Source organism: Myotis daubentonii, unplaced genomic scaffold (assembly GCF_963259705.1).
Source record: "Myotis daubentonii unplaced genomic scaffold, mMyoDau2.1 SCAFFOLD_94, whole genome shotgun sequence".
In the NCBI taxonomy this organism is placed as follows: domain Eukaryota; kingdom Metazoa; phylum Chordata; class Mammalia; order Chiroptera; family Vespertilionidae; genus Myotis; species Myotis daubentonii.
Genome location: NW_026775529.1, coordinates 124,524 through 148,744, shown reverse-complemented (window position 1 = coordinate 148,744; position 24,221 = coordinate 124,524). Strand labels below are relative to the sequence as shown.

Here is a 24,221-nt window from a genome sequence, read left to right as displayed (position 1 = left end):
GTCAAAGAGCTTTGCACGTGGCATGTTTCATGGCTATTAAAAGTAAAGGAGGGGAAGAAATAATTGAAGGTGAGATTTAGGTGGACAGGGAGAGAAACACAGGGGTAGGGTGGGGGTCAAAATGGAAATTTTTAAAGTACTTTTTTAAAAATTGAATTTATTAGGTGACATTGGTTAATAAAATTATATTGGTTTCAGGAGTACAAGTCTACATAAACCAGAAATTTTTGTTTACTGCTTTCTTGAGCTAAAACGGAGTGAAATTCAACAGTGGAATGGTAATCCTATTTCATTCGGGATTAGCAAACTCTCAGAAACCAGAGTGATTACAAATATTATCAAGTACCATTCTCTTCTAGCAAGGGCTAGGGTTTGGGTTGAAATTATTTTTAATAAATATATGTTTGTTTCATAGAAGAAGGGAGAGAGAAACATTAATGATGAGAGAGAATCTGATCGGCTTCTCCTGCACGCCCTCCTTCTGGGGATTGAGCCCGAAACCTGAGCATGTGCCCTTGACAAGAATTGAACCCATGACCCTTCAGTCCACAGGCCGATGCTCTATCCACTGACCCAAACCGGCTAGGGCTGAAATCTCTTTAGACCCACCTTGTAGTTGGGAAGTCACACCACATTGATTGCAGTCTGGAGTAAAGCAAGTTGTAGAACAGACTGACAGATCTCAAAGGGCAGGGGCGTGAGGAGGGGAGAGATTAACCAAAGAATTTACTAGTCTATGCATATATGCATTGCCCATGGACACAGACAATAGTGTGGGGAAGGCCTGGGGTGGGGCAGGGGCTGGATGGAGCGGGCAACGGGAGGGAGGAATGGGGGCATCTGTAATACTGTCAAAAAGAAAAGAAAAGCCCTGGCCGGTTTGGCTCAGTGGATAGAATGTCGGCCTGCGGACTGAAGGGTCCCGGGTTCGGTTCCGGTCAAGGGCATGTACCTGGGTTGCGGGCACATCCCCAGTAGGGAGTGTGCAGGAGGCAGCTGATGGATGTTTCTCTCTCATCGATGTTTCTAACTCTATTCCTCTCCTCTGTAAAAAATCAATAAAATATTTTTAAAAAGGAAAGAAAAGCAAGTTGACTTTCTCCATCCTGGGGACTTCACCTTGAGGCCTGAATGGCCGAGAGCCCCTCTGAGGAAGGGACAGACAGGAGAGCTCTAGCCTGTTCTGGACGCCAGGGAGGCCAAGTAGGTGGCAGCTTGTTGTAACGAGGGGCTCCATGGCTGGGGAGACAGCTCTTCCTGAAGGAAGCTGCTTTCGTTCCTAATTGCCTGGCAGCAGATGGCAGGGGCACAGAGCTCTTTAGGGAATAGTCTGAGGTTGCGCCCAGCTTCTATGGGGGCCAGCTCAGCATCACCAGTCCTCCGGCAGTTGGGTGGCAGCGGGGCCCCAGCCTGCCTTCCTCCTTGGAGAAGCAGTGCCCTGCCGTCTGATGACCTGGTGACTGCCCACCACTCCAAGTGCCAGTCCCGGGCTGTGCAAAGCAGGGGCAGGGTCCCTACTCGCCAGGTTCTGTCTTTTTCTCTCTCACACACAGCCTTACCCCTACAGGAAACCATTAGTTAGCACCAGGCATTTACCGAGGATGGTGCTGGGGTTGGATTCAGGTCGGGGCGCTTGGCCTCACTTCCTGCCTGCCTTTCCTTCAGTCAGCAGACATGTCCTGAGCACCTGCCTGCTGGGCCCGCGTTGCATAATGAAACATGGGCAGAGACCTGCTGAAGGCACTGTGGACGGCAATAAGAAGCCCCAGACTATCGAGGTTTCTAGAAAGGGGGCACCAGAAGTGAATCTTAAAGGAGTACGAATTGGTTAAGGGCAGAAGGGGCAAGAGAGGATAGAACAGCAAAGACAAAGGCAGGGCAGAAAAGGACACTGGTTTGCGGGCTGGGAGAGCCCGTGCCTGGGGAGGTGCCGTGTGGAGGAGGTGTCAGGAGGAGGCAAGCGTGAGAGGAAAGCCTGCAGAGCAGGAGGCAGGAAAGGGCTGCTCTTTTCCCACATCTCAACCTGCTTCTTACTTGTAATTAAGTACATTATTTCTCACACCGATGTCCAAACCAGCGTTTTATGACGCATGGCCATGTTTTCCAAGCCAAGGTAGGGGCCAGTGATCCAGAACAGCCCGCCCGCGGGGCCACGGTCGGGACGAGGACATGCTACTTTGAAGTTGGGGCCACCTGGGCAGGCATGTGTTCTTCTCCAAGTGCCGCACTGACCACTGAGCAGGGGCACCTGCATGTGTGGCGCTGACGAGGCAAATGATCCAGACCCCCCAACTGAGATGTCCTGAATTAAATGACGGCAATGATGAAACAAACAAACAACGGAGATGTCCTGATCGACAGTAAGCCACAGGTCGGAAGGAAGAGACAAGAGAGGTTAATCAGCCACAGCTGCAGGAGAGACGGCCCCCGTGCCTGAGTGTAGGTGGACACTTGGCATTACCGTCCAGGCGGCTTTCTGGATTCTCTAAAGGAGAAGAGCCGAGGAGCCAACCACGAGGAGCCACAGACCACCAGGCGCCTCCAGCCTTGCTGCGCGTGGCCTTCCGGACTGTTGCCACAACCAACCCTCAACAGCTACCACTGCTTCCCTAGGGCCTCTGCCCCCCTCCCAGAACGCTCCTCTGCACACCCCTCATCTGTAGCCGATTCTTTCAAACAACTTACATCTTTCTCCCTTGAACCCGAAGCACGAAGGAGCCCAGGACGGCGGCCTCGGCGTCTCCTCTGTTCGTCCGGCGCTGCTGCTGGCTCTGGTTCTTTCTGGCTGGCCTATGGCTTAATGAGCCCCTTCTTTTAGGAACGCGTTCAGCTGTGAAGGCCTTTTCTTTGTTGTTTAATAGGAAAGATTCTGGTTTGGGTTAAAACTAAAACATGTGCTGAAGCTATCGAAACGGCAGCTCTTGCCAACCTATAGATGACCTGGCTGGGGCCAGGGGGCGCTCTCTGAGGACCCGGCTGGCAGGCGGGAGCTGACAGCTTCTGTCCCTCTGTGGCCATTCCCTCTGCAGCCTCTGAGAGGGGACTGCTCTGCCTGAACAGTGTGGGGCCCTGGGGTGGAAACGGCGATGCCCTGTGTTCTAACCCTGAGGGAAGGACTGGAGTTGGAAAGCCATGCGGGCAGGTACCCTAACTCATCGACTAGCACCGGGAACAGCGGATTGGACTTGATCTCTGTGGCTCCAGGGCTCAGGATGATGTGAATAAAAAGGCCAAGTTTTAAGGAGACAACTGCAGTTGAGTTGGAGGAAGCTGTTGTTGTTGTTGTTTTTTTTTTAATATATTTTTATTGATTTTTTACAGAGAGGAAGGGAGAGGGATAGAGAGTTAGAAACATCGATGAGAGAGAAACATTGATCGGCTGCCTCCTGCACACCCCCTACTGGGGATGTGCCCGCAACCAAGATACATGCCCTTGACCAGAATCGAACCTGGGACCCTTCAGTCCGCAGGCCGACGCTCTAGCCACTGAGCCAAACCAGTTAGGGCGGAAGCTGTCTTTTTAACAGAGATGGCTTAGCACTGGGTGGCTTTCAAAATGACAGGCTCTCTGTCACTAGAATTCAGCCTAGAGAAGGTGGTTAGTTGAACACAAGCTTTCATGCCCCCCCCCCCCGCCCCACCCTGAGCACCCAGGGTTGATGGTGCAGGCTGGGGCCAGTCCCACTCCCTTTCTTGACTAGAAGGCAGTGCTCCTGGAGGGGAGAGGGGGCCCTAAGATTTGAGCATCTCCTCTGATTCCTGATGCCTCCACCTGGCACACGGCTCCCCGTTGGACATGCGCCCATTTGTGTGTCTTACATTGGGTGAGGCAGGGTCAGACCCACCCACCGGAGCTCCTTGCCAAGCCCCCTCGGCCTCCCTCGGCCAGCCAATGGGCATGAATACTACAGCTGGCACCTGGAAGCAAGGCTTTGCACCTGTCACCAGAACCTGGCCATCACCCAGAGCCCCAAAATAGCAGCCCAGAACATCCACCAGCAAGGTTTCTTCTGCTGAGTCACTTTCCTCCTCTGCTTCTCCTGCAAATCCTGGCTGCTCTTCTGAGTTTCCTGTTGATCACAGCATTTGGTGCCCAGCGATGGAACATTCCTTCTTTGCAGAGGGAGCTAGGAGGTGGGGTCAGGAGGGACATCCTCTTCAGCTGCCTCCAGACTCCTGGGATACAAGGTTTCGGGGGAACAGGATGGCGGCAGGGAGCCCAGAGAGCTGGGGAGCTGGGTGTTTCCCAGGCCCAGGCAGCTGACTGTTACAGGCATCACATGAGCTGCTTCCAGGATGAGCACCAGCTGTTTACACCCAGCCCCTTCCCCAGCCCTGCCCAGGGAGCTGCAGGTGGCCAGTGCCTTGCCCTGACCCCAGACCCTGGGGTAGGAAGGCACATGAGAACTTGCAAACAACAGGGCTGCCCGGGCTCAGTTTCCAGGAAGGGAGAGTACAGATTCCTCTGGCCTCCCTGCCTCAAGCCCCGCTTCTCCTGTCCTCTGCGCCTCCAGTGGCTCCTCATTTTACCCACTTCACACCCATGCCTCCTTTGTGCCTCTCAGCCACCCTGCCTGGTGGGCCAGCAGGAACTCTCATCCTCATGTAATAAATGAGGAAACTGGGGCCCAGAAAGGGCCAGGATGCAGGTCACTAATTCTCCATTATAACCCACAGCCATCTAGATCCTATTTCTAGTCGCTTCCTTCTTCATGGTGCATTCATGGATGAATTCTCTAGACCGGAATGGCCACAGGTAGCTAATGTTAGCTGAGGACGGAAGCGGAGTGAGGGGATCACCCACTGAACACAAACTTCTAGACCCAGGGAGGCCTGTCTTAGAACAGCTGTCACCCGGAACAGAGGCAGGAGGCCGAGGCCCGTCCCCAAGCCTGCAGGACAGATGCCTCACCTTCCTCCCGGGGCCTGAGGCCCTGTCACTGTCCCAACCAGACCTCGTATCTCGTTCCATGGTCACACCCAAGGCCACCGCTATGCACCTGCTGCCCCTTCACCGTGCGACAGGCACCTGATTAGGCGAAGGTCCCAGAATGAGTGGGCAGAGCTTCTTCCTTCTCTCCCGCTGCCCAAGGCCAGTCTGGGAGCTCGCCTACCTCACCTGCCAGCCAGCCCACCTCACCCAGGGTCTTACATTCCAGGGCCCAGCAGGCTCTCCCTGGATCCCCACTGACCACATCCTCTGACCATGGACTCTCCCCCCAGGACCTGGACTTTAGAAATCCCAGTAACCACACCTCTTTTCCCATTGTACGGATGGGAAAATTGAGGTACATCAGTGGCAGAGAGAAGACTCGAACCCTGGTCTCCTCACTCCTGCGTTAGCCGTATTTCCCTACAGCGCTGTGCAAAAAGCCTTGGGAGGGAAATAACAATAATAAAAAGAGGCCTGAGTTTGAGTTGGGGGATGTAGGAGGATCATTAATGCCCCACAAAAGGCAGAGACCCAACTTGAACTCTTTTTTCCTTATAATATTTTAGAATGGCTTCTTTTTGCTTAATATTATGTCTTTTGTTGCAACAAAGCAGTTGTACATTATTGAATGTAGCAGGATATTTTTTCCTGTATAGTATTCTTTTTTTAAAAAAAATGGTGGCAGAAAAACACAAAACAAAATTTACCCTCCCAGCAATTTCCAAGCGTACAGCACAGTACCGTCACCAACAAGCACACCGCTGTGCGCCAGAGCCCAGGCCCCCATCCTGCCTCTGCACCCGCCAAGCAACTCACACCTGCTTCGCCCCCAGCCCCTGCCAATCACCACTCTACTTCCTGTTTCTGTGAGTTGGATACAGCATAGAAAGTTTAGACACTTCAGGTAAGGGGAATTGTGACTGGCTGATTTCACTTAGCATAGTGCGTTCCGTGGCCATCCATGTCAGCACGTGTCAGAGGCTCTTTCCTTTTCAAGAACGAATACTGTCCCACTGCATGTATCCACCGCATTGTCTTTATCCATTGCAGCGGTTCTCAACCTGTGGGTCGTGAACAATGAAAATACATCCTGCATATCAGATATTTACATTACGATTCATAACAGCAGCAAAATTAGTTATGAAACAGCAACGAAAATAATGTTATGGTTGGGGGTCACCACAGCACGAGGAGCTGTATTTGTATTAAAGGGCCGCGCATTAGGAAGGGTGAGAACCGCTGTGTGGATCCTTGGGTTGCTGCTACCTCTTGGCTGTAGTGAAGGGTGCTGCAACCAACGTGAACTCTTTCAGATGCTGACCTGAGTCAGCAAATAAATGGGCCGTGGGCCTCAAGGAGCTGTAGGGAGCGAGGTCCCTTCTGGGACACCTCCGAGTCCTGTTCAGCTTGGGTTGGGAGGCCGCGGGGCTGAGGCACAGTGAGACAGGTGCAGGCTGGTTCTGTCTGTCCTGGCCTTTCCATGGCTCTTGCATTGCGGGGGTGAGCGTTTGGGTTGTGCGGACAGTCTTGGGTCTGCCCCAGTTTGTCTACAACGGTAAATCCCACGCCAGCACCAACCCTCTGCCTAGACACCGTGTAGCAGAGGATGTGAGGCCTCCCACTGGGATTGCCAGGAAAAATACAGGATGTGGTATTTGGAACAGATTTATACCAAAGCATTATTCATTGTTTGTCGAAATTCTAATTTCACTGTGCGTCGTGTATTTCTATTTGCTAAATCGGGCAGCCCTGCTGCCGAACCCACTGAAGGTCTCCCTGACAAGCCAGCACCAGGGCCTCTGCGTCCCGACCCAGGTCCCTCGGGACGGATGGTGTGCATGCTTCTGAGCTCCAGGTCTGGCTCAGCGCACTGGGTATGGAGCGTCGCCCTGCTCCGTTCAGCTGGCCCCTTAAGTCACCTGCTTGACCAATCCCTCATCCATTCCTGCCTCCCTCTGAGTCTGCCTGAACCCCAAAGACTGCCCTAAAATTCACATTTTATTAACTCATTTTTTATTGGGCAACATGGTGATCATGAAACCTTATGCGCCTCTGCCGGAGTCTCTCATCCGGGGGATGAAGAGTGGGTGGCTGGGCAGACTACACAGGTCGGGGGGCTGGCTCAGCCCTCGCAGTGCAAAGGAGTTGGCCCTCGTGGATGCCCATAAGAGCCTGGCAGGCGAAGGATGGGAGGCCTCCTGTGAGGGGAGGGCAGCTGTGAGACCACTGTGATCAGCCAGGCATTTCCTGGCCTCCGAGTCCTGAGCTAGTTTCCAAGGAAAGGGGCCTTGGCTGCCTCCTCTGGCAGCTCTGGGCACAGACACAGGTGCAGTAAGGACTGAGGCCAGCCCTGGGAGTATGACATGCTCCCTCTCCAGCCCACTGCTGACTTCCTGCCTTTCTTTGGCAGTTGCAGGAAGGCAGGGCCTGGGTCTCCTTGGCCTCCCAACTCAGTCCAGGTTGGGGACCCAGCAGGCCTCAGCCGATGCCTTATTCTCCCAGGAGGCCTCGGGTCCGTGAGCTGCCTCTGTGCCTGTGGCTGATGGAGAAGATTGTCTGCACTGGGAGGCGTTGGAGTGCAGGGGCCGAGAGGCTGGAGTCTGAGCCCGGGGAATGCAGGGCTGGCTCTGGCCCTGTGGGTTTCAGGACTGGAGATATCTGGGCTGGGGCCCAGCGGGCGGTAGATGGCGCCCCAGATCTTACTTGCAGGAGTAGCCAGAGTAAAGGGAGTTCAGGGAGGGCAGACCTTCCCCCCTGCAGGCCACACAGTCTCAGTGAGTGACTGCACATTGCTTCGGGGTTATCTGATTAAAGCCCGTCTCCCACACCGGCCTGGTCTCTCCACAGGGGCTTGTGGTCATCCTGGGCCGCAGGGCCCAGCAGCAGGTGCTCAGTGAGTGCTGAATCAGGCAGGCACAACTGAAGTGCGGGTGAGTGGACACCCCCCTGGGAGCTGCCAGCAGAGAACTGGCCTCCACGGGAAGCTGCCACCAGCTCGGCCTACACTTGTCCTGTCCTCGGGGGCTCTCAGGGGGCAGGGACGGCAGAGGCAGTGACAGGAGCGAAGGCCTAGGAGCACCGATCAGATATGAGCCCAAGGCCACCAGGCAACAGCTGACGGCTCCAGGGCTGCGCTGCCATGGAGTCGCTGTCAGCCACGTGGCTACTGACCTTGAAACGTGGCTCATCCAAATGAGGTGTGAGTGCAGCACACCCACAGCGCAAACAGAATGCAAAATATTGTATTAATAACTGTTTTATATTAATTACATGTTTATGTGATCATATGTGGGATATCATGGGTTAAATAAAATTAATTTTTCCTGTACTTTTAAAAATGTGTAGCTACTGTACTTACTTGTACCGTTATTTCCATTGAGCATGGCTGCTTCCGACCCACAGGTGCCCACATCTGTCAGCTGGGTGTGCTGTCAGGTGCGGGTCTTGCAGGGGTGGGGGACCTCGCGTGACTGGATCACTGAGGCATCGGGCTGGCCCTGGGCGAAGGGAGAGGCTGTGGTGCTGAGCCCAGGGCAGCTCCAAATCACAGCTCCTGGGGCCTCCCAGGAGCCCCCAGGTTTATTTCCTATGCTGTGGAGTCACAGAACTTTGTGAGTCTGGAGGTGCCTGTGGAGACCTGCCTCCTATTGCACTGGTTAGGAAATGGGGCAGTTTGCTGTCTTAAATGACTAAGTCAGCGGCTCCAGAAGCTAGAGTCCCATTTCAATCCCTTTCCACACAGCCTCCCGTGGGCTCAGGTGTGAGACCCACTCCACGCATCTTTGACCGGTCTTTACCTGTGTCGACCGAGTCCTCCACCAGGAATGTTTGTCTCTCCCTTCTATCCAGCTCCCTTTGGGCAAGCAACTGTTTATTCTCCAGGTCCCATTGCCTGGAAGCTCTTAGGACAGACCCTGGTGACATGCATAGTATACAACCCAGAGCACTGGCTGAACCAGGTGTGTGACCAAATGGATTCATTGTTGTATGAATTAATGGTGTTACTCCCCTCCAATCAGCCCAGGCCTCCATGACTCCCATTCCCTCATGTCTGGGTTCCTGCTGGACTGTGAGCTGCCCCGGGAGGGACAGTGACACTTCCCACGCTTTCCAGAGCTTCTAGCGGAATCAGAAAATAATGAAACACACACTTGAGCAAAATTCTTCCCTGGTGTAGGGACATTGCTAAGCTCCCTCCCAAACCTTCCCACTGTCCCAGGCAGGTGGCTCACGGGGGTGGCAAGACTCCAACAGTCCTGCCTGTGATGTAGGACTTCCCCTCTTACCAGAGGCGTGGCTTTGGGTACACCCCTCATCCGCTCCGAATCCTAGGGGACGACGACAGTGAGGGGCAAAAGAAACTCAGCTCTTAAGCACAGCCGCTGGCCCGTAGAGCGGTCACGGTGACCATCACTATGATGACTCCTCAGGGGGTAGCAGCAGGCCCCTTGGGACATCCAGGGAGCACTGCTGTTCCACTGGGCCACTGTCCAGCCTGCGCACAGGACTCTCGGGCCCCTGCCCCCTCAATGCAACGAAGCCTCACACGGACCAGCACAGAAAACATTGCTTTATTAACTGCGTTTGCCAACACATGAGGAGTGCAGAGGGCTCCTCGAGACACAGGCCCTGGGGGTGGCCAGGCCTGGAAGCCCAGGGGTGAGCAGGACAGGAAGGGACTGAAAGCTACGTAGCAGCGGCAACACGTCATGCAGGGCACGGCGGGCGCTGGCCACACCGGGGCGGCCATACATCCTATTGCTCATCAAGGGTAGCGAACACGGACAATGTACAAAAAGGAGAGAGAGGTCTTTGCGTTAATGAAAAATACATTTTTTCTCTACAAAGGAATCTTTTCTAATACAAGAAAATAAATATTGCAACATAAGCCAAAAATAATTTAAAATTGCTCTTTTCAATATATTTTCAGTATTTCTCTTGTATATTAACAAATGGCACATCACTTTCTTTGAAACAAAGACAGAAGGTGTCTCCTCCTGTGACATTCATATCATCCCCTCACCCCGAGCCGACGTGGAGCACAGAGGGTTGTGCATCTGAGGGACAAGGTGGCAGGAAGTGCCCTAAAGAACAACCAAAAGTCCCAGACTCCAGCCCTGGCTCTTCGGCCAATGTGGCCAGCTGGGCCAGGGGCACGGGAAGTGGCCTCCCCAAGGGCCTTGCTACAGGCATCCAGACCATTCCGCAGAGCTTTGGACATGGGCAGAGGTTGGCCACCTCCAGCAGTGAGCAAGGGAAGGCCAAGTCCAGCTGTTGCCCATGTCGGTTGGAGCCGGGCAGCTGATTCTCTAGGAATTGCCCTAGCACGTCCCATCGTGTGCCCATCCACGCGCAGGGCCACGCATGCACGTGGACACAGCCACAGTCCAGCCCCCAGGTGGAAACCTGGGTGGCCTCTCACGCACTGTCACCAAGTCAGTGCTCATTTAATAAAATAAACCCTTCTACCTTTCTCCTCATTTGCTGTAAAATACATTTATGATCCATAAAAATACTTCCCTTGCACATTATCCTTTCTCACTGTGATGAGGGGGGAGGGGACGGTGGGCAGCTGGGCCTGGGAAATGAGGATGACGGCCAGGATGAGTGACAGCAGCTTCTCCCTCCCTGAGGGCCAGTGAGTGTGGGCAGTGTGGGCGAGGGCAAGATCTGCCCCAGCCTCTGGCCTGGAAAGGCCTCTTCTCGTCTGCCTTCTCCCCACCTTAACCTCAGGGGTGGCAAGGCCTTCAACACGATGGACAGAGGCTGGACAAAGAGTGAAGGGGCCGTGGCTAATGGAGGGAAGAAGTGGACACCGGCATCCCCGTCCTCCTTGCAGCAGGTGGACATCCTGAAGTGGGCAGCTGCCTGGTGAAGGGAGGTTAGGGCCTGGCCTGGCCTGGGAGGGGCCCCCACCAGCCTAACCAGACACCATGCCCCAGCGATAATCTGCCCAAACAAAGCAAGAGCCAGGAGAGAAGAGGGCCAGAACCCAGAGCCAACCTGAGCAGAGGCCCCTGAAGAGCGCCAGCTGCCCCGTACTCCCTCCCAGGTTCTCTCCTGCCTCCAGGGGGCCCAGACCCTGCCTCAGGATGGATGAAGGGGTCAGGGGGCAAGTGCTGAGTTTCCTGGACCTAAGCCATTCCTGCCACCCTAGTCCCCTCACCCCAGGGAAAGTTTGGTTGTTCTTTAAGCTCATCCCTTGCTTCCTGCGAGGTCAGACTGAGCAATCCAGCACAGACAAGGCTGTGACGTGAAGCACGGGGGAGGAAGGAGGTCTGTTCAAAGGCAGTAAACAGAGAACGGGGTTGGGACGCTGCTGCTGACACTGCACTGGCCACTGCTACCCAGGTGGCAGGCAGACTAAACTACGTGGTAGCTCATGCCATCCCAACGCCCAGAGTCCTTGAAGCCTGCTGAGTCCATTCCAACTGGACACATGTGTCCGATCCCCTGAACTGAGTCATCATCTTTGTTTCCTGTTTTGCTAAAATTCACATAAAGCTGAGTGTCAATGACAACGCCACTGTCGTACCTCGGTAGTTTCGGAGTCGGGGGCGAGTGGTCAAGCTGCTCCGATCCCCGAATTGCGCTGTGTGTTCATTCGCACGGGGGAACCTCTCGGTCAGGACCTGGGCCGGGCCGGTTTCCCGCGTGTCCCTCCCCACTGTGAGGCTGCTCCTGAAAGCTCACGGTGGGCCCAGTCCAGGATTTGAAATCCAACACCTGGTTCCGGTTTCCACAGTCGGGCGGCCGAACAGCATCCTCTTCCAAGAGCTCGGGCTGGTCTCCTTGGGTGTGTGCAAGGGACATGTTCCTGTAAGCGGTCGCTAAAGACCTCCATTAAAAAAAGTCCAAGTGACAAGGTGCTCGGTCCAGGCTGTGCTGTGTTATGGTCAAAATATTCTTTGGCATCCACAGAATGATTCGACTGTCACTGGGCTTTTGCAAGGTTCTTGTTGGAGAAGTTCTGGCTTTACCAGTGGCGGAAGTGACCCAGGAGTAATTCACAAATGAAAAAAACACACGTTTTCACTGAATTCCTTGTTTGTTCCCTGAGCTATCACCCTGGGGCCACTCCACTAAAACTCTTCAGAGCAACTGCCTGGACCTGGAGGGGAGGGGAGGAGAGGCGGGTGGGTGGCGGGGAGGGAGGGCACAGTTGGGAAAGGGGGTTAAGGCTCACAGGGAGAGGAACCAGGAGCCTCCAGCAAGACTTAAAACAGCCCCTGCAGCCAAGGCGGCCGCCTGGACCCCGGGATCCCACTGCCAGTTGGAAGGAGTTTCCAGAAGGAAACCGAGGAAGCAGCTCATCTCTTAGCAGGACTGGGAAACCTGAAAAGGCGAACGGCCTGGTCAGCTGTCTGGGAGTGACCAGACTTTGGCCGAGACTGGCTCCTACGGAAGGAAGGAAGTTGGAGCCCGGAGCGATTCTCTGCAGCGGGCAAGTCTGAGCCCACGCCCCCATCTGGGCACTGGCCCTCCCTGGCAGCCCTCCACTGGCACTGGTGGCTGGCTGCCTGGGAGTCCCCTGAGTAAGTGGCACAGCTCAGGAAGGATCCCGGAAACCCCTTCCCGGGGCTGCAGGGCTGGGCGCTGGCAGGGGCCGAGCAGCAAGGGAGTGGAGGGTGGCGGGGTGGGTGGGCAGGCCTTCGATGTGGGTTGACAGGGGCGGTTGTGGTTCCCCTGGAACCAGCAGGGCCCTCTGCGCCCCCTCAGTGCTTTCTCATGTAAGCTCGTTGTGCTTGTGACAGTGAGTAGACTCTGGCTGGGTATCACTTATTATAGACTTCCTTGGGGATCAGTGGAGTGCAGCAGGACCCCCCAAATGGACTCCAGTGGAATTTGAGGGCAAGGTGGGCAGGCCCTAGGCTGGCCCATTTGCCATGAAATAATGCCCAAACGACATTCTGTGTCACCCAGTGGCAGCGGGCTGGCGTCCTGAGCTCTCCTTCACCTTGTCTGCATCTAGCCAGGAGCCCAGCGACGCCGGCGGGGCTGCCGCCGCCACATGGGTGCTGCACAGGACTTGGCCCGGTCCTTGCAGCCAGAGCTGTGGGAGGAATCCTAATGTCCTAGGCCAGCACAGAGGAAAGACAACAGTGTAGAATTCGGAACTCTCTCTGTATTAAAAATAAAACCACAACGGAGTGGCAGCCTTGAGAGTTTGGGACACTCAGCAGATTGGAAATGGCAGTTGTGACTGAGCTGAGGCCTCATGGGGGACTAGGGCAGGGCCTGAGACAGGGGTAGGGGTGACTTAGGAGGCCAAAACCCCCATGCGGACCACCTCCTCAGCCCCTGCTTCCCGGGGACCCCGCTGTACCCCGCTGTCCTTAGCCTCCACGTCTGAGTCGCTCATCTCCCTATCAGAGAAGAAGCCATCAGTCTCAGGGTCAAAGTGTAAGCTGACCTTTGGCCTCTCGGCCACAGCAGAAGGAGGTCCTGTCCCGGCATCAGGCCTGGCACCCGATGACCTCCGGGTTCCCTTGCTCTCGCGGGACTGCCGCAGCCGGCCTGAGGGCTTGGGGCTTGCCATTGGGCCAGGCACTTGGACATTCGAGTCGGCAGCCATGGGGGCTGCCTCGTCGGGGGTGTCAGGGGCCAGCGGTGGGGGGCTCTTGGGAGCCGCGGGGATGGGACAGTCCCCAGCTGTAGGACTGGACGGCAGGTGAGAAGGTGTTCGCCGTGGAGGTTTCCTGGCAGGTGGTCCTTGACCTGGACCCCCCTTGCCGCCACCTGCATCCTGGCCCCAGGGCTTCTTGGGGGGTTTGTCCGGAGTCGTCCGTGAACCAGGCCCATCCTGTGGTGGCTTCTTCTTGGCAGGCAGGCGGCTGGCGCGGCCACGGGCCTTCCTGGCAGGGTCGCCGGGTCGCAGTGAGGGGTCCCGCATGAAGCTTAGCAGCGTCTCCTCGTCTTGCAGCAGCTCCTCCGATAGCAGCCCGGGCGCAGGGTCCTCGCGGTGCCCATTATTCAGTGACCATTCGCTCATGGCCATGTTCTCCGCTGTGATCTGCACCGACTGCGCCAGCCAGCTGTTGAAGAAGGTGCCGTCGATGGGGAACGAGGTGGACAGGCCTGGCGGAGGGGAGGGAGGAGGAAGGTGAGATGCCAGCAGGTGTCAGTCCCACCCTCTCTGGAATCCCTTTCTGACCCTCCCCAGCAGGCTTTGCAGGCTCCGTGTTCAAAAATTATTATTGAGCCGAAACCGGTTTGGCTCAGTGGATGGAGCGTCGGCCTGCGGACTGGGGGGTCCCGGGTTCGATTCCGGTCAAGGGCATGTACCTGGGTTGCGGGCACATCCCCAGTGGGGGATGTGCAGGAGGCAGCTGATCGATGTTTCTCTCTCATCGATGTTTCTAACTCTCTATCTCTCTCCCTTCCTCTCTGTGAAAAATAAATAAAATATATTTAAAAAATTATTATTGAGCATTTTCAGGTGGCCACAGGAGAATATTAAAACAAGCAAGGGCCTTTGGCCCTGCACACCCATGAGGTGCAGGGAGCGGAGGAATGGAGGAAAATGCCCTCAGGCCACCAGGGGGCGCTGGATTTCTATGCACATTGCCTCCCAGAGCTTCCAAAACAAGGAAGTTGGGTAAGGGTGTCAGGCATGAATAAGGTGGCAATGTTTCAGGGTATAAGGCCCCTCTGGGATGTCAGTGCCTGCTCTAGCTATAGGCCACCCCGCCCCCCTTCCTCAGGTCTCGGGACAGCTAGTGAGACTAGCCTCCCATTAGACACCCGACTTGTCCCCTTCCTGAGACGGAGGGAGATAAGAGACGACCTGGGGCTTCTGTGCTAGAAGTGAGGCCTAGAAGGGGACTCTACTGCCATCCCTGAGAAGTGCTCTGGGGGAAGCATGTGACATCCTGGGAGACAAAGCCCCCTGCTGAGGTCCCCTCAAGGGCTGCTTGGCTTACGGGGTAGCAGTACAGTCTGTGACAGAGAAGACGGGTTGGGCCAGTGCCTTTGGCCACTCCTGTGGGTCTCTCTGTCATGAAGGTCACTGTACTGAAGAGAGGGCCCATTGAAAGGTTCTGGCCGAGTGAGACAAGGATGGAGAACCCTGGGGCCCACACCTCCCAGCGTGGCGGTGGCCCCCAGAAGGGCCAGGTGGCCTAGGTCCCTTCAGGGCCTCCAGGACCCTGGCCAGTGGAATGAGCAGTCAGTTCCTGAGCTCCTGGACACAGCCTCCAGGTCTACAAAAGGGGAATTTCTGGGATGGCACCCGGGCTCCGAAACCCTAGTCTTTTTTATGGCCAGGAGGTGGGGTGCCTGGGCAAAGGCCTCCCGCTCTGCAGTGGGTGCTGATGGTCCCAGCCGGCCTCATACGGGGGCTGCAAGTGGAGGGATGGTGTGAGCCCTGCCGGTCTGCCAGGCCAGCATGGCCACTTACCCAGCTGCCCCAGGACTGAGTCGGGTCCCGCCTTCATTTTCTCTTTCTTCTCGGGGCTGCCCCTTGGGCCCTCACGGCTTTTCCTTTTCGAGTCGCTCTTCTTGCCCTTTGGTCTCCTCCCAGACCGCTCTGCACCAGGGAGAGAGAGCAGGTGGTTATCCCAGACTGCCTCTGCCAGAACCAAGGTCCCTGCGTGCCACCCCAGGAGTCCCTCCTCACCGGGTGCCTCCCCATCCCGGTCGCCTTGCCCTGCTCTGTACCCCAGGCTCAGCGCCTTGGGGGCTTGGGTAACTGCGGCTCCTGTGAGTCCAGGGGCAGGCGGTGTGGGAGAGTGTGTAACTGCCCACTGCTGCTCTGGCCGGGTTTGGGGAGGGCACAGGGCCTTGAAGTGAGTGGAGGGCCACCCTGCAGGATCTGGACTGCAGCCTGATTGATCTGCATGGCCTACAGGTCCTGGGAGAGTCCTGGTGGGTGGAAGGCTGGCTGGAGGTGAGTGGACAGGGCAGGGTCTTGAATGCTAGGCCAAGGAGCTGGACATGAAGGTGGACAGAACACTATCTGAGGAGTCAAGAGGTTTTGGTTAGTCCCTTGAGCTGGTCTCCTGCCTTGGTCTCCTGGTCTGCTTTTGAAGTCAGACAGGAGATGGGAGACCTGGCTGCACACCTGACCTTCATACCCCTTCAGTCCATGACCATACGGGTCTAGGGAGCCATAGAAAACACCCAAGCAGGGAGGGACCTATGGAGGGGGAGGCCCAGCTGCCAGGAATCTTCTCCCAGCTTCTCAGCTGCAGGCCGGAGGGCTTCCTAAATAAGGATTTAAGAAAATGTTGGGGGGTGTGGTCCCAGCTCTGCAATCTTCCCAGCTCGGCTGCTGATTCCCTGTGCACCTCCTGCTGGGCCTCAGTCTCCACATCTATAACATGGGACCAGTGCCCATATACTGTGAGGGCAGGCTTCTGAGGCCCCCACTGTCCTCAGCTAGTCTGAGCTCCTTCTGAGGGTCACAAGACCTCGCCTGGTCAACCTTGGCAACCCCTCAGCCTCACTTTGGACATCTTCCTTCTGCTCTAATCGCACCGATACCAGCAGCTTCCTCCCAGTTTCTCTAACAAGATAAGCTCTGGTCTCTGGGTCTCCACAAATACTCCTTCCTTGTCCTGGCCTTCACCTGGTTCAGCTCCAGCCTCAATAAATACCACAGCCACCGGGAAGCCTTCTCAAGCCCTCTGGCCGGACAGGCCTCGGCAATATGCCTGTAGCCCACGCCCCACGCCGGGGGTCAAGCGCACAACACGGAGGGCGTCGGCTTCGGGCAGAGGCAAACCAGTCCTCTGCCCGGAACGAGGGCTGCCTGTTGTGGCCACTCAGACCTGGGAGCTGCAAATGTTGCGACTCTTGAACCTGCTTCTGGAACCCCGTGCCTTGGGCACTGCAGGCCGTGCCACGCTGCTGCCTGGGCTGTGCGCTCCTGCGGCTGGCTGTGCCCAGTGCGGTCCCAGGAAGCCCGAGGCTGCTGCAGAACCTCTGCCGCCGTGAAGCCTCCCTCACAGCTGTCCCTGCACCAGCACCGCTGCCGCCCCTGGCCAGCACTTCCCTTTGTCTTTCCAGGTGGTGAGCTCCACAAGGGCGGGACCTTGTCCGTTCAGCCCGCAGCAGTGTGCCCGCAATGCCCAGCACAGGGCCTGGCCTCCGTCCACGCTCAGTTAGTGCTCACGGAACCAATCACAGAGGAGAGGGAGCCGGGGACCACTCCGGGCGCCAGCGAGGTGCCATAGCCTTGAGGGTGCACGGCGAGCTCTGAGCTCTGCATGGCTGTGACCCACCGTCTTTACTTGGCACTCCTGGTTTTTTGGGCCAGAGTGGGTGGCGATCCCAAAGTGCAATGAGGCAGCTTGGCTCTCAGGCAGGGGTGGCCAGCCCTCAGTCATCGGCTCCGGTGGTGGCCTGGCAGCTCTCTTCTCTGTCCACTCCAGGCTCAGCCTGACCCAGAGGCTGAGCTGGCAGTGGCCGCCCCTGGCTCGAAATCCCTCTCCATCCAGCTATTCCTGCTGCAGGAAATCCAACACGAGAGCACCATTTGGGGGTCAAGCACTGCCCTCCTTAACATGTGAAGACTCCAGGAAGAGCCCTGTGTCTGGCAATATCCACACAACTAACAGATAAAAGCAAAGCCAGAGCTTCTTTGGCCTTTGATTTCCAAATCTATTAAATGCATGTGATGCAGGAGAGTAAGAAATAAGAGGGGATAGCTTCTGGCACAGGGCCTGAATCCTCTGAGGCCAGAGTAAAAGGACCTCTTCCGTCACTGGGCAGCTGCTTTCTTCAGGTTCAACACTCAGGCACATGGGTCAGGGAATCTCGCCGGCTTCTGGCCCTTCCTGCCCCAGCACCAGCACACAGCCACTAGGACCTCTGGTCCACACCTGTTCCCATGCAATTTACTACTGAACCACTGTGGCCCTGGCACTACCTGGTGTCCCTAGTGGATAAGAACGCTCTCAGAGGGCAGGCCAGGCCTGATGCCCACACTCCAACCTCTGGCTCCTTGCCTAACAATACATACCTGGGACCCTGGGGAGGTCCCCTTCTCGGCCGTTACTGAATGACGGAGGGTAGGGGTGGGGGCCAGTGGCCCCGGGCCCCATGCACATGCCCCAAACCAGGCTCCATAGACACACCCTTCTTGGGACCCAACCCCTTGAGTGTGTGCACACTGAGGTGGCTGGTGTTGGGCAGGGAAGGCGCCTACCTCGACACAGATCCTGTTCAATAAGTTTCATCTGCAGGTGGAATATCTGCTCCTGGAGTTTGCAGATGGCGTGTTTCGTTCTCTCCCGCCTTGTCACCATGCAGCACAGATTTCTAACCTGAGGAAACACAAGAGACATTTCCCACCTTACTCCAGGGCGACCACCCCTGACCTTCCGGCTCTGGGGGCCACCACTGCCTAACCTGCCCGGGACATCTGGGAATCGATTCCTGGACCCCGGTGTCCTTAGCCCTGAGCCACAATTCCCTGATACAAAGCATGGGCCGAGCACAGCCTTGACCCAGTGGCCCTGGCTGAGCCAGTGACAGAGAGCGTCTGGGTAGCTCAGGCTGGTGACTCCGCCTTCCTGGCTGAGTCAGCGACACTGCTGCCCGAGGCCCTTCTAACACAGCCCTCGCCCCTATATTCACAGTGCACCGAGGCTCCCTGGGCCTCGCGAGGGCACCAAGCCATCCCTCTGCCTCCTGTCCAAGGCCTCTTTCCCACCAAAGAAACTCTTCAGCCATGGAAAAGCCACCTCCTATCCCCAGACACGAAAGGCCATGGCGCATGGAGTGAGAGAACCCAGCACAACAGCTTCAAGCAGACAGGCTGCCTCCAACCCACCTGGGTCTCCTTGCTGCTCTGGGACCTGAGCCAGGCCCACGCCTGCACTGGCCGAGGCCCCCACGTCCACATGCATGTGCTCAGCCAGAGACAGAACTCCTCGCAGGGCGGGGCGGGGCCCCTGGCCTCCGAGGGCCAGCGAGGAAGAGCCTCTTGCACTGGCCTGGAAGCACCTGAAGGACTGGCCATTTTTGCTCTCTGTTCATGTGACAACTTGCTCCAGTGTGCCCATCCTCACTGGCTGCTCCCTGGGCCAAGACCAGGCCCCCTCCCCGAAACACTTCCTTGTTCTGGTGTCACCTTCAGTTTAGGTCAGAACTTCCAGTGGCAGGGACTGGCCAGGGGCTGCTGAGCTGAAATTCTGGGTCCCACCAGGGTCTTTCCAGCTAAAACTAGTACTCTGTCTCCAGTTGGGTTCCATCTTCCAGGTCAGGCTGCATGTCCTTAAGCTGCCTGGGATGACCTCTGGGTTTTAGAGGCCCCGGCCTGTTGTCATGGGCACCATTCTCCCGGCCTGGGGTGGCTGTGATCAGTCCTCGCTGTATGCACGAGCATCCTCATCTCCCTCCTGGGCCTGTGAAGGAGGTCCCAGCACGCCTGCTTCCGTCCTGGCCTTGCAGGAAGACTCTCAGTGGCACTCGCACTGGTGAGTGCACCCAGGATAGACAGGGAGCACCAGGCCATCCTAGTGGCCAGCACCTCCCAAGAGGGCAGCAGGGGCCCAGCCTGACCTCCTCAGGACCTCCCGCCAACCCACCTCCTCCCACACGGCTCTGAGCACAGGCTGTGGCTCTGGAAACTCCCGTGGTGTTGGGTCCTGGGCTCAGCAGTGAGCAATGCCATCTGGGTCCCTTTCTTCTCAGGATTTGTAGCCAGTTGGGCAGACAGATGCTGACCAAGTACTGACAGGACCAGGCGGCCCTGAACCAGACTTGGAGGGGATGAGGAAGGCTTCCTGGAGAAAGGGGCAGTTAGGCAGGGAGGGGTTTGATCACAGAGAGGGAGACAGGCTGGGGACAGGAATCCAGGGAAAGGCCAGCCAGGGGAGGGGCAGAGCGAGGCCTTGTGGCTAGAGAGTGAGGCTGTGAGGCCTCGCTGAGCCAGGCCAAGCAGAGCTGTGCAGAGATTTTGATGGTGGTGTGTCAGTGCTGGGGCCCTTAATGACCCGGCTCCTCCTCATCTGCCCCATCACCGATCTGTCAGCATGCCCATTGGTCCTTCCCGGGGGCACGACCCCTTGCCTCAGCCCCCTCGCCGCGTAGTCACCCCCATCATCTTCAGCTGGACCCCTCTGCCATCCAGAGCAATCCTCTGAAAGTGCAAATCCTCCGACGGCGTCTGTGCGGAACCTCAGATGTAATTAGTTAAGATGAGTGAGCCCTAACGCCACTAAGTCTTTGTGCAAGGCCATGTGATGGCCCGCACGCACAGGGAGAATGCCACAGGACACGGCGGAGGCTGGGGTCATGGGTCTCCACGTCAAGGCAGCCCAGCAGCTAGGAGAGAGGCCCGGAACAGACCCCCCGGAGCCGGTGCAGGACTCAGCTCAGCTCGGCGACTTCTGGCCTCTAGTTTGTAGTACTTTGTTACAGTTGCCCCGGGAAACAAATATAGCTTCCTTCCTGTCACAGTGAAAAACACAGCCCAGAGCCGGTTCGGTCTGATCCAGTCACCTCAGGGTCCGGTCCCAACAGGCCTCCAGGACTGCCCCACCTCCAGGCGCTTCTGTCTGTGTCCAGCCCACGTCTGCCTTGGAGCCTTGGTGCACACTCTACTCTTCCCCCAAGGCCGGACTCGCATCACCTCCAGAGGCCTTCCCTGTCCGGCATGCGCGCAGTCCAACATTACCTCCTTGTATCCCAGGCTGTTTTCTTCCTGGCGGCCACAGGACCTAATGTGCGTGGGGTCAGTGGGGATGAAAAGAAGGGGATGGATTCATGGCTACTTTGGAGGCCTTAAAACAAACCAGTCAATACATCTACCTTAAAAACGGATCTGTCAAGGGCCAGCTTTTTGAAATTTTTGAAAACATTCCATTCTGGAGTTTTCTCACACTTAAACCCAACCTCTTAAGGTAAGAAGCCAGATGAGGTGAGGCTCAGAGTTATGGATTTCTCCCCAAAGTATATTTAAATACTTCCTGTTAAAGCCTGCTGGTAGTGTTCTGTTTCTTCTCTTTCACTTGAAACTCTAGAGCAGCGGTTCTCAACCTGTGGGTCGCGACCCCTTTAGGGGTCGCCTAAGACCATCGGAAAACACATATATAATTACATATTGTTTTTGTGATTAATCACTATGCTTTAATTATGTTCAATTTGTAATAATGAAAATACATCCTGCATATCAGATATTTACATTATGATTCATAACGTTAGCAAAATTACAGTTATGAAGTAGCTACGAAAATAATTTTATGGTTGGGGGTCACCACAACATGAGGAACTGCATTAAAGGGTCGCGGCATTAGGAAGGTTGAGAACCACTGCTCTAGAGGAAGGATTCCTAAGGCAAGTCCAAAGAATAACTGGCATCAAGACCCCTAGGGCAGCTGATTAAAAACACAGATGCCCAGGCCTGGGGGCCTTCATCCTCTCTGGGGGTGGGGACCTCAAAGCTGCACCTCACGTGCTACTGTGAAGTCAGAGGACGGCCCTCGCCAGGGGCCCCCCAGTCAGCTGCACAGGCTATTGCGTAGACGGTTCATTGTAGGACAGGAAGAGAATACTAGAACTTCTACTGGCATATTTTTTTATCCTATTAGAAATTCTGAATATGTTTGTTTTATAATAAACAGTGGTAGATATGAAAAGATATTAAAAATACAGGATATTACAGATAAATGCTCAATTTCCCCCCTGATCTGGGCACAGTACACAATCAATAATGTCTGGACTATAGAAAACAGGAATGCTTCCTCCTGAGAATCCCAACTCTGCCAACATTCTTTGGTTGGTACCCTAACCCTAACCCTAACCCTATGCTCACTTCACCCTGGAATCATCAACTACTTCTCTAATTTCTCCCGAGACGCTCGGTGCCACAGCCAGCTGTGACGGAATGCTGTAGAATTCCTCTCCCGGGTGGCTTTGGGGGACAGAGTATTGAGGCCACCTTAGAAGCTCAGCCAGGCTGTCAGGCTCCTCACACTGTCCTTATTGTTTTTTCTGATTATAAAGATAAAACACTCTCTTAAAAAATAATCAAGTAACAAAGTCCTTCAAAGCTAGGGCAGAGATTGGTAATAAAGGCAGGTTTTACATTTTGATGAAATTGTTTTGATATCAGCAATTTTGCAGAGAGAACCTGGATGTGGGCTGAGGATACAGGAGAGCAGAGAGGACACAGCCTGTTATCTGACTAGAACGGACCAGGGCTGGAGGGATTCATGGAGATGGAGGCAGCGGGAGGAGCAGTCTTGGACCTGTGGGCATGCTGGGCATGAGATGCTGGCGCTCAGGAGAGAGTGTGGCTAGAGTCCTTCCGATGGGGAGCACAGCTGTGGAGCCGAGGCAGCACTGAGAGTTTAGGCCGTGTGGCGGATGCTCACTAGACCAAGGAGAACTCAGAGGGGGAGAGCAAACTGGGGTATTAAGGGGGGATCTGGTCAGATCATCAACAAGAAAAAATATTCCAGAACAAGGGCATGATTGACTGTGACAGCCACTGCTGAAAGGGCCAGGGGACAGGATGGGGAAGTGACTACGGGACCTAGGGAGACGGAGGAGGCTGTTGGCCCTGGTGAAAGGTTCTGCAATGTGGTGGCGGCAGGAGCATGGCCGGAGTGGGAAGCAAGGAAGTAAGAGAAGTGAGGGATGATGGGAAAGGAGAGAAGGATGTGATGGAGAAACCCACGACTAGAGGGAGATGGGAAGGGAGGATTTGCTTTCAAACTTGGGAGAAGGTAAAATAGATTCAAATGCTGGTGGGATCCTGGAGACCAAGACGGGGGAAGAGAAGAGAGACTTCTGTGCTGCAGGGTGGGGGCTGGAAAGGGACTCTTGGGGATGGGGGGAGGGCCGGCGAAGGGGCACAGAGGGTCTCCTGGCATGAAGCTGGAGGGTTCTGGTCTGAGGAACAGGAAGTGAGGTTGTCTGCTATCAGATGGGGGGCCCTGAGCGAGGTGGATAGGGGTAGTGATTGGTGGACTGGGGAGCCTAGAGCGTTGCTTGCCCAGGCTGGGGGTCAGGCATCTTGGGGGACCCACCTTCTCACTGCTAGGGGATCGATCCCGGTGGGCAGAGTGTGGCTCCTACTGGAGGAGGCTCTGGCAGGGGTGTGGCCTCCATATAGGGGCAAGAGGACAGGCAGCGAGCTAATGCCAATGAAGAAAATAAGGGACAGTGAAGGGTAGACAGCCTGGGAGGCAACTGAGCAGGGAGAACAGGAGGCTGTGGTTACGGAGGGGAATGTGGGGATTTGGAGGTGGTGACAGGGTTTGAGTGGGAAGGGGGCACTAACGGGTCAGAAGGTCCCAGAGATGGGAGATGCTGGGATTGAGGAGCCAGAGTGCTGGAGGCCAAGGCTGCTTCGGGGGTGGCCAAGCAGACCACAATCCAGGCACTGAGGACAGTGAGTGGGGAGTGACCAGTGAAAAGGAAGCAGGTGTAGGGTCTTCCTCTTTGGGGAGAGCCATGGGAAACAAGGCCTGGGGGAGGGGTTCCTTCACTATTATCCTCTGCTGGGGGGGGGGGGGTGTGTGTGTCTGAGAGCCGCCCCTGCCCGCCGAGCCCCACTCAGGCCAGCCCAGACTCAGGCCAGCCCAGGCTCTCGAGTAAACCCCTGGTAACCAGATCCAGGCCCCCAGGCAGCAGAGCCCTGCACAGCCGGAACTGCCTCCTCGGTTGCTAGGGGACACCAGCGCACTAGCTCGTTGCCGTTGCCGGTGCTGCAATGTTTCTGTCAGCTGTGAATAGCTCTGGGAGGCTGCAGTGGCCACACCTTCCCGAGCTGCCTACCAGGGCTGCGGCCTGTGGCTAAAATGTTAGAAAAGCACATCTTCCATGGTGGCGGCAGCATGGCCCAGCTCTGCCTTCTCTCAGCAAAACTCCTTCCTGGCCTTGGGGGCAAATCCACCAGGGAGGATGCCCTGTGGTCCCAGGCACTGGGCCTACCTTTCAATTCTCCGTGGAGCCCCCACCCTGCAGGCTGGCGGCCCCTCTACAAGCCCGAGCAGCAATGATCACCACCACTCACAAGGAGGACACTGTGCTAAGCTCTGTCCCCCGTCTTCACGGGCACCCCTAAGGTTAGTGTGATCCTTATCCCATTCCATAGACAAGGAAACGACAACTCAGAGAAGTGGAAACGGAAACTCAGAAGGCACCGAGCTGAGAAGTGCTGGACTGGATGCCAACCCTGGCTGCCCAAGGTCTCGACCTCTCGATGGCTCCAGCCCAAGCTGGCCTGTGCGCAGTCACAGGCTGGATACGCTCGGCCGTCAGCACTGGGCCATGGGCAGAGGCTGGACCCGCTGGCCATGCCACGAGCATGCATGGGTCTTTCCAGAAAGCC

The 24,221-nt window shown here is 56.1% G+C and overlaps 1 protein-coding gene across 7 annotated transcripts in view; it reads right to left on the bottom strand.

Moving 5' to 3' along the window:
* Window positions 1-9,488: 9,488 nt before the first annotated feature.
* Window positions 9,489-24,221, bottom strand: part of JADE2 (jade family PHD finger 2) — a 51,684-nt gene continuing 36,951 nt past the window's right edge. For 6 of the 7 annotated variants that reach the window (XM_059680743.1, XM_059680744.1, XM_059680740.1 and 3 more), the window contains 3 exons: window positions 18,084-18,201; window positions 15,333-15,461; window positions 9,489-14,011 (listed from right to left, as the gene is read on the bottom strand). In XM_059680743.1, coding sequence (XP_059536726.1) covers window positions 13,194-14,011; window positions 15,333-15,461; window positions 18,084-18,201 — 1,065 coding nt within the window. In that variant the 3' untranslated portion in view covers window positions 9,489-13,193. The remainder of the gene's footprint in view (window positions 14,012-15,332; window positions 15,462-18,083; window positions 18,202-24,221) is intronic. The other variant, XM_059680745.1, reaches the window with a different exon arrangement.